Source organism: Drosophila elegans, unplaced genomic scaffold (genome assembly GCF_018152505.1).
Source record: "Drosophila elegans isolate 14027-0461.03 unplaced genomic scaffold, ASM1815250v1 contig_476, whole genome shotgun sequence".
Lineage (NCBI taxonomy): Eukaryota > Metazoa > Arthropoda > Insecta > Diptera > Drosophilidae > Drosophila > Drosophila elegans.
Genome location: NW_024545863.1, coordinates 945,335 through 955,638, shown reverse-complemented (window position 1 = coordinate 955,638; position 10,304 = coordinate 945,335). Strand labels below are relative to the sequence as shown.

At 39.1% G+C, this 10,304-nt stretch overlaps 1 protein-coding gene across 1 annotated transcript; it reads right to left on the bottom strand.

Annotated features, from left to right (window-relative positions):
• Positions 1-311: 311 nt before the first annotated feature.
• Positions 312-6,944, bottom strand: LOC108148518. Its single transcript, XM_017275556.2, has 4 exons — positions 6,873-6,944; positions 1,601-1,673; positions 1,149-1,544; positions 312-1,093 (listed from the first exon to the last, which is right to left on the bottom strand). The coding sequence occupies exons 1-4, from the start codon at positions 6,942-6,944 to the stop codon at positions 483-485; spliced, it is 1,152 nt and encodes a 383-aa protein (XP_017131045.2). The 3' UTR covers positions 312-482.
• Positions 6,945-10,304: the final 3,360 nt, after the last annotated feature.

The window sequence follows — 10,304 nt, the reverse complement described above, 5'->3', positions numbered from 1 at the left end:
TATTTTCTATGTTTTCAAGAAACTCACGTATGTGTGCATACGAAAAAATAAGAGAAAAAAAATGTTTGACTATCAATGCTAACTTTTATTCCCTTGCAAAGGGTGTGATAAAGTTAGTAAGAAGCTTACAAAGCAGTGAAGAAAATATTACCGACCCCATAAGTATATATATTTTTCTTCAACATCCCTCAACATCTCTTTTGAAGCTATCCTACAGAAACTTTCCCAAAATCCCTTTGTTCATTGCATGAAGTACATAAATCGCAATGAACAGAGTCGGCCGACTATATCCCAAAACTCTCATAGGAAAATTTATAAATTGAAAGAATATTTTATTTTTGTAGCTTTTACAGCGGGAAAGCGTATATAATATTTTGAAATAACTTGGCTCTTAATAGTATTGGCTGATAAAAGCTTGGTTGTTGGCTTTAGCTAAACCTCACTCAGTTTCACTCGTATATATATCGACATATATGTATATACTAGCAAGAACCTCTAAGATTAGGCACATTTCTGTTAATAAAATCAATTGGATCGCAGCAGAAGGTAAATCCAGTTCCTGTTGGTTTCAAACTGCTGGGGCATGCTATAACTTTGCAGACCGATGCTGGGTTTGGCATCTGGGTTTCCCATCCGTTGTTGGAGGTCAAAATCACGTACTTCTGGCTGGTGTTTGCTCTGTGAACGATTTTATATGTCCACCTGGGAACGGGATTTTTGCCGGGCGCCAAATAAATCTGCGTGTTGCCCAACTCAAGTACACCCAACGCCCCCGTGCAGACATTCAGTACTTGTTTCTGGTCACGAACCCAATTCTCTACGATCTTCCAATTGCTGCGATTGATACTATAGAATTGGGGCACGACGTTTAAGTATTTGTTAGTTTGTCGCAACACGTTGGGAAAGGTATAGTCCGCGACCGGAGTTAGATGTCCTCGGTCGAAGGAGAGGCTTTGTGGAGAAGCTATATACGGCTGTCCGCTGCCGAAAAGGTACACAAATCGATTATAGATACTACTCATCTGAAAAGAAGCCGCATCTGCGGCTGAAATTAATCCATCTTGGTCGAAAGCCGTCGGCGGTCGAAGAGAGTCTGAATTTAAAGCGGATTTAGAAACTACATCAATAATGAGAATAAATTAACTTACTTAAATACGTTGGGTAGACAGTGCTGATGGAAAAGAATGCTGTCATTGTATTCGCCGCGTAGCAATTTCGATATAGCTCCATGAAAGTTTTCCCAAACCAAAAACCCACGTGGTACATGGTATGAGCACAAATCGAACTTGAAGCTGGGACCACAGATGGTGGAATAGCCTTGGTACAATTCGCCTTGGGCAGCTGTGGGTTAAATTTACCATTTTTCTGGCAAGTGGTGTTAAAAACAGCCTGGTTGCCACCGCAAAGCAGACTTATTTGCTGATTGATCTCCAATCGATCCGTGAGCAAGAGTTCGTAGTGATTGTTAACGCTGTGGGCAAAAATACGATCGGTCCATGTATTTGTCTGTGTTAGCTGACAAAACCCCTGGACATCTCCTATAACTGAAAATAAAGTTGTCATTTTAAATATTCTATATAGTGGTAACCTTCTTCCTCACTTAGGAACAGACTTAGACTTATAACAAGGTATCGCAGCTTGTACATCTTTACAGTATGAGCAAAAAAGTTTGACTGAGGATCGCAGACAAATTGGCAATAAAGAAACTTCTTACCGATAAGATAAAAACCTGAATCACCTTCGGGTAATCAGGTACTCCATAAACAAAAGACAATTACTTCTTGTTATAATTCTATAAGCAAAAGACTATTGTCTCTGTTTACATCTTATCTTTCAAGTCCTTAAATTAATTTAATGTTTATTGCGATCTGGGGAATTCCAAGAATTTCGATTCTTAAAGTTCTGCCTTTATATTAAGATACCTCCACTGGCAAAAAAACATAGTAATTCCGTTTTTTCTTATTTTCTTATTTTTTATTGTCTTATTTACTTAATTTAAATATTTGTTGCTGTGATTTTCATCCATTGCGGTTTTAAGTTATTTTAAATATGAAAATATTTAATATTTTTTTATATTTGACTATATTTGACTACATTTTAATATCCGAAAATGTAATTTTAATTCAATTTGGACCATTATAAATAAAACATTCTTTATATTAGCTCAAATATTTTTACTGTGGTATATTTAATCATATGAAATATTACATTTAGAATTTTAAAATGTGATGAGCTCAAAATTATGTTAAATGGAAGATAATTTTTCTTTACCCTTTCAAGGCCTTCATAACTTATTGCATACTTATGGAATGCCAGTTGCAATAACTTAGCTCTTAATGTCACTGGCTGATATTAAGTTGGCTGTTTCTGTCGGCCCAAAACAGCCAAGCAAACTGTTGGCCAGTTTTGAACTGCATCAGTGCTCAGAGCCAGAGAAATGGGCAAACTCGTCGCATCACGCCCGCATAAACATGACCTGATTGATGTTGGTTTTAGTTGGCCATTTATTTGTTATTTGCACGTTACATGGCAGCCAGAGTTCAGAGTCCACAATCTCAGGGCGCAGGACGAAGGACGATGGATACAGGACCAAAAGCCAGGCAGCCGGCAGCCATGACCAAACCGATACCGTTACCGATACCGATACCAATGGCTGAAAAGGGTCTAATGGATGAGAAACTGGCACATCCTTAAAGTGCACTCTGGTCCTTTAAAATAAAATGGGAATGGATATGAGAATGGGAGGCCAGAGGCTGTACATTCAATTTGTCACATGCCAGGGTGCCGTGCCGCATATTTGGACGAAATATTTTCGAATGTGTCACAAATTTTGCACACAGACGAAAGGAAAACGAGAGACCCAGAACACCCAGAACACCCAGCCCACTGGCGAACATGAATTATGCTTATCCACGTGTTATGCACAATGGCTAGCCGACCTTCCGTCGGCATTGCCACAACCTAATATTAATTTGCTGATTTATGACCGCCCAGGCCACAGCGAGGCAACTATAAATTTTAATGAAAATTTAATAAATGCGTCGGACAGAAAGAGAGAGAGAGTGAGAGACTTTTTGACCAGCCATTGTTAACATGGAAATTTAAGCAATTATATGATGGTGTTGCGGCTTTAAATGGCGAATATTTCATAACAGCGTAATTAAAAATGAACATAAGCCTTTCTAAAAACACACACAGACTCGAGTGCGAATGGATTAGACCAGAAAAGCCACCCCGCAAAAATGAAGCCTGCTTCACAGCATCCGCAGAAACAAAATGGCAGTCCAGTTCAGACCGTCGAACTCAAAAAACCACAGAGTAAAACGCCATAGACTCTCAGACTCGGTCGATACAAAATAGTTAAATATTTTATGCCACTGCTATTTTACGCTTGTAAATCAGAGTCCAAGTCCAAGCCACAGGCAGACAGCCAGACGGTTCAGTTCAGTTCAAGCAAAAACCGGACAAAAACCGGGCAAAAACCAAAAAGTTCGCATTGGAAAATAGTTGAGTGTCAGGTTGAACCTGGCAGAACACTCTGCATGTGACTCCAGCATTGGGATGAAAAGTGGAGAGTGTGTGGTGGGCTTACCTGTTTAATATTAAAATCAAATTCCTTGAGATAAATTTCATTTTGGCAGGCCCAAAACGTTGCACGTCAGACAGATAGACAAATATTTGCTCATGCCAGGCATTTTGCATTTAATTATTTACTATAATGTCAGTAATGCAGCAGCCACAAGTTGAAGTTGAACATGAGTAATAATAAGATAAACGCTTGTAAACGGTATGCAACAAATTAACAGTAATAAATTATATTAATTGCATTGCAATTCGGTTAATAATTTAAACACAATTTTGGGTTTTACACAAATGCCAATGTGTCTCAGGTGTCGAAAGGCATACAATTCAATCCGAAGCCAGGAAAAACATGCCTCTGGCAGAATGCAAGACCTCATCCTTGAAAAACCAAAGCTTTGTATGGTTCTATCTTTTTGTGTTTCTTTTTGCCTTTCCACCAGCTTCTTTGTACCATGACCTGTTTAAGCAAAACGGCAAAACAATACACACTGACAGGCTATCCGTAATGGATATCGATATTTTTTAGATAGTTGGTAGAAAGGTGGGATTGTGGATGCCACGGTTCCAGTTCCATCAAAGCTGCTCTGCCTGACAGCCGGTACTGTTGGTCCTTCGTGCTGGCTTGCAGCGATTTTAACAAACAAATCAATTTATTTGCCAGATTACAATTTACGTGACTCAGTTACAAATTGCTTTATTTATTTAGCACAGCACAATGAATAAACCAAAAGGGGGTGAAGTCGAGCCTGGACTGAAAATAAAACAAAACGTTGGCGGGCAAATACATCAATTAGATACATAGGAGAGCCGACTAATGTAATGACTAATTGAGTACTCGATTTGTTCACATGCAACGCGAACCTTTACAGAAATTTTCAGCCTGCAAGGGCTGTCCGATTAAAACAATAGTTTAATCCTTGTCATAACATTGTGAATGTAACTATGTGGTCTAAATGGGTAGGATTACAAATTATGTATCGTAAAAGCAATAATATGCAATAATTTATTTTTTTCAAAAGTAGTGTATTGTTTGAAATAATTATTTATTTTATTGAGATATTCTGTAGATTCCTTACAATGCATTTTTTGATCAACGTTTTTTAACAATTGTTACCTTTCCCAATAAAACAATATATATCAAAAATGAAATACTTTGCAATAATTTATATTTCTCAACAGCACTATATATTTAAAAAAAAAACCTCTGACATTGCAATTTTGTATCAATATCTTTTCATTCCACACTGGGTAACCTATTTTAAATTGTGATTTTCATGTGAACGTGGAAAATTATTAAATAAAGTAGTATTAAAATTATTATTTGACAAATGTACGTTAACTCTGCAGGACTCTATATTAAAGGAAGAAGTAATCTAGACATGCCACAATCCAATTTTTAATACACAGTTTTTAACCAAGTTTTGTATTAAAATTCTACAATGGGTATCCTTTTCAAATTGTTATTTTCATGTGGCCGGAAAAAAACTGGCGAAATCAATAAGCGTTGCGGTGCAAATAAACCAAATCCAAAAGCAAAGTCAACGCCAACCGTTTATGAATTCCAATTTATCAGGCCCAGAACAACAATTAAAAAAACATAGAACGAGTGCTGGCAAGAAAAACAAAACAATTGGAAGGCGAGGGGATAAATAACGGAAAATAAAGAGAATCGATCTCATTACTTAGCAACGGCCGGGAGCACAAAGCCAGTTGAAGTGGCTGTAAGTTTAATAACAGCAATGCTCAAAACATAAGCCACAAAGGCGGAAATCTCATAGAAATGTCCAGCGAACGCAAACAGAACAAAAGTCTGCAAAAACCCGAAAGCAGAACTCAATCAGGCATAAAACATTAAAAGCTCCCCAAGTAGCACGAAAGAAATGGCACAGCAATCGCTCGAAAGAAATGAAAAAGGAGAAAATTCTGACCCCTCCAAAGAAAAATGGCTGAGAAGGCGGAAAACTGTAGCAGGAAAGGCGGGTCTAACAGGGGAAACGGAAACAGTGCAAGTTAAAGTTTGCAGCAACGGACTCCATCTTTGAATTAGTGAATTTCCGGTGGCAACAACTCTGTAACTGGTAAAAATGTTTTTAATTCTGTTTATTTATTTTTTTTGTTATCTGCAATCTCGGTTGCATTGCAACAATTGTAAGGGCCAAAGGGGAAACTGATCCATCTATCTACTGGTCATTTGTGTGTTTTCAGTCTTATATTTTTTTCATCTTTCTCTTTCTATTTCTGTTTGACAGGTTTTTTTTTTGGAATAGCAAAGCTTGCATGACTTTGCTTTGACTGCGCTAAGCCGCGTTTCCCATCCAGCAAAAATGGAATCTGAACCGGCCAGCTGGCCAAGTTAAGTCAACGGTATCAGCCACAGTTGGTTGGTTGCTAGGCTGCTTGGTTCTGACCCCCCTCAAAATCAACATTAAAAGCATCCGCAGAGCTATCAACATGCCGGCCCGCAAATCGATTAACTTTGGCTTCTTAATTAACATCTTTTGTGGTCCATGGGTCCATTGGTAAAGTCCCGATATGTTGCTTGAATAAATTACATGCGACAAGCCGCAACATGTTAATCCCCACGTCAACACAGCCAGCCTCTGATGATTCCCCACCATATACAGTGGCTAAATGTCAAGTGCTGGTCCTCCAAAGAAATTTTGAATGGATCCTGCAATTCAAAATCTAGTTTACCTTCATATCCTGAAGGATAATTGGTTTCAAAATGTTGAGAATCTTACAATACTTTATTTGTAATTTAACTAAAGTAATGGTACAATGCATAGAACGGTTAGTTTGTTTCTTATATTACTTTTTATATTGTTTCTTATGTTGTTTATTATATTGTTTCTTATATTGTCATTTTTTGTGACTAGCGTATTAAATAGTAAGTTATTGATGTCAAAAATAATAAAAATTACTCTTCCGGTCGATTAAATAATTTTAAAAAGCTTTCCAGGTTAATGTAGATCCGTCCTCATTAAAGGATTTTTCCAAACATAACCGATATCTTACATTTTAGATTATAAATACGAAATATCCTTAAAAAACATTAAATTTTTAATCAACAGAAGGGTTTTAATACCATCAATAGCTTTATGTAGGCTAGTAAGTTTTGAATGGTGTTTGGCTTAAACAAACTGTGAGCCACTGTATGCACAGTCATCGCTTATTTAACTGGATTGGGGGATTGGAAAGGGGACTGTGGAGAGCTGTCATGCGGTTTCTGGTCTCCTGTCAGTGGCCATGATAACAATAATAATAATAATGCGAATTTCCGAAATACCCACAACCTGGCGTGCAATCAGCGGATGCGCCTTAATGTATGCAATGATTGATATTATGGCCGATGCGGGGGTCATGGCAGCATGTCACGAATTAGGCCATGTCGTTAGGCATTAGTTAGTTGGCAGCCAGATCCAAATTGTTTGCCTTAAATAATGCATTAAATTTAATGGTCGATGGTCGGGAGGCCAAAGTAAACAGCTGTCAGGTAAAAGCCACTTTTGTGGGTATACGGGAGAAAAATGCCAGCAGACAGAACGTAAATGCAGTTGCAACCGTAAAACCAAACCAAACCAAACCGAAGCAACCCAAAAGCCGAAACGCACAGGCAAACCCACAAATTGCATACAAATGAAGCAATTTGCACTTGAGGCTGCCTTCGTCTGCCTTCTCCTGCCTTCCAGCCGAAATCAATTTTCAATTAAGAATTGCATATTTTTGTACACATTTATATATAGTTTGTGCGACGCGAGTTTGCACAGGTTTTACACATTTTACATTTTGACTCCGTGAATCCTGGTGCTGGTTGCTGGTGCTGGTGCTCCTGGTTTAATTGGAAAATCAAATTAAATTTCGAGGCTTAAGCACATTACGTATACGTAGCTTTGCACATAAAACTTCCCTTTTTCGTTATCCCTCTGTGCAAGTTAAAGTATTTTTAACAGCTCTCAGCTCAGTTAAGTTGAGTTTCCAGCTCCTTTTTTTATTTTTTTTTTTAGCTCCCAGCCATCCGGATCCGTACTTTTGGCCATCGGCTGTTGCTGCTCTAAAAGCTTTGCCCCATTTGCAACAACAACTGAGAAGCAAGAAGAACAACAGTTACAATAATGGCAAACCCAGGAGATAAAAAGATAATATCCATTTGTCTGTTTGTTGCTTGTTTGCTGCAGCAGCATCAGCATCAGCATCCGAAGTAGCAACAACATTTTAAGCGGATTTCGCTCTGCTGGCTGTCAACTTTTGGTCAGGATCGACCGCTTCGTTCATTTTAATTGATTTGCATTTGGTACGTTTCGGGGCAGATTGTTTTTGGTGGTTTTTAGTTTGCAATGCCAGCACATTTTCGCTGATTTGCTAGATGTGACGAGTCCCTGGAATGAGAGGCAATGTTTAAATCGAACCACCCACCCATCGATGCGTACCGATGTACAAACTCTAATTGGAATGGATCGGCCGGAAGGAATGCTAATGTGCCGCATAACTTTGGATCAGCCAATTCGATACGAAAACACATTTGTCATCCAATGTCAGGGCTTTATTATAATGTCATCATGGCTGGGGAAAGTGCCAACCATTAAAACCGAACATCATCATCTATTTAGAGCGATTTTATTATTTCTGTTCGCTCGGCGCGACAAATAAAAATCCACATCGTTAAAAATTTGCGCAAACGCCACGACATATTGGCTAAAGTATTTCATCAAATTGAATTCAATCACGTGCCAATGATCAATCGATACTGTCAACGTAGAATACAATGCCAGCGATGCGGAGCCATGAATGAAGCATCGTCTAACTGGATTCGATTCGAGTCGACTTTGCTTTACTCTCGGCTCACAAGCTGATTGAATGACTTTTGACATTAGTGCACAATGTCGTTAATCAAAATGCTTTCGAGTCCAAGTATCCCAACATTCAGGAGTGAGAGTCCCGAATCTGAAATCCCGAATCCAACAACTGGCAGCCTAATGCCTGGCATGTGTCGAATGTCAATGGTTGGGTGAATCCTGGCGAATGGGAGCTATGCGACCTATGCCGACATCGAGGCACCCAAACCCCCATCTCCCCATCTACACATTTCCACATTCCCACACCCAAAAACCCACATGCCCACCCACTTACATACGCACCTACACCTACACTAATTCAATGAGATGGCTTACACAGACAGGAGACCATGGCATTATGACATGTCGGGGAATTCCATTTAGCGACCTTGAAGTGATTTTTGGCCAGCCAAATGTTTGGGCCACTTCATTGAAATCGCCGCCCATCCGTCTGTCCTTATGTTTGGTTTTAGGGGTTTCTGGCTGTGTGCGCGTGCTGCAAAGTTAATTCTGGCACAATAAAAATCTGTTTTATGGTGCCGAGTGTGTGCCTGCTCATTAAGCATCTTCCGCTGGCAAACAGCTGCGAATGTGTGAGTTGACGATAGAGAAAGGGGCTTTCGGGGGACATCAGCGCACTCTTATGTAAATGTAGCCAGGCACGAACTGAGGGGTTGCTACTGCCGTTTATTTCCTTTGCACTGACAAAAAGTTAACTTGCTGCTTGCCAAAATAGAGAACGTAATAGGTAGGTACATAAACATATAGTTTTCGCAGTATTCCATGGCCTAATCAGTCTGAAGAGCATGTATTTGGAATATATACTTTTGATTAGTGTTATTCTCTTGCTCCCAAATTTCTATAATTTTAAGTATAAATATTACACACATGACTTTCTTGTATTCATTCACATACCAAACTGCATGCCTTAATTAATAATTGCCACACTCGAACACCGAAAAGTATGCTTACTTTTTCTTAAACTGAGAAAAGATTATTGGATCCTACCTTACCTTACCTTTGTTACAGTGTGTATGGTTGTATATTGTATTTTGCATTCCATTAGCCATAAATATTTAAGAAAAGGAAAGCCTTGTCTTATATTTAGTGTCATATATAATATTTATGCCCACAACATTTTTATTTCCAATTCCAATTTTGTATTAAAAATATATTTTATATTGCACACTTTTAAACATATTAATAGTTAAGTGTTATCTCCAATATTCATATTCGGGTATACACTAAACTAATAAATATATAAATTGAATGAAGAGAAAACGAAGTATTTTCTCCGAGTGTTTGTTTGTGTGCTTGTCTGCTGTCCTGCTGTCTGCACGTTCTGCGTGGTGCATGCATTTCGTAGTAATTGTGTAAACAACCTCACACACGCTCATACAACAACAGCACAACAGACACTCCCGGGCGGCCATATGCCTGCCCCCAGAAAGCCTCTATCACCCCCCTCCTTTTCCCAGACTGTTGTTGGTACTCCTTAGTCAAACGCATAATTATGTCACGTAAGTTTAGAGCAGTTAACTGTGATGTTGCAATTTAGTAGCAATTCACGCTCAAGTTTGCAAAGGAAGACTCGAGTCGAGTCGAGCTGGAGTCGACTATACTCACCAGCAGCAACGAACCGACCCGCAAGTGGCCTTTAGTGTTTTACGGTTGACAGGCTGTCAGCCTGTCGGGCTCTATGTCCTGGCTGTGGAGTGTCGAGTTAATATGACAGAGCCTTAGAGCCTTGCAGCCTTGTTTGCCGGTCAGCGGTGAGAGCACTCATACGCCCCATTGGCCGCTCGACTTTTCCAGCCAGTTTAATTGAGCTGGAAAATCACTTAACCCACTTGTGGCACAAAAAAAGGAGAACGCCGAACACCAAAGCGA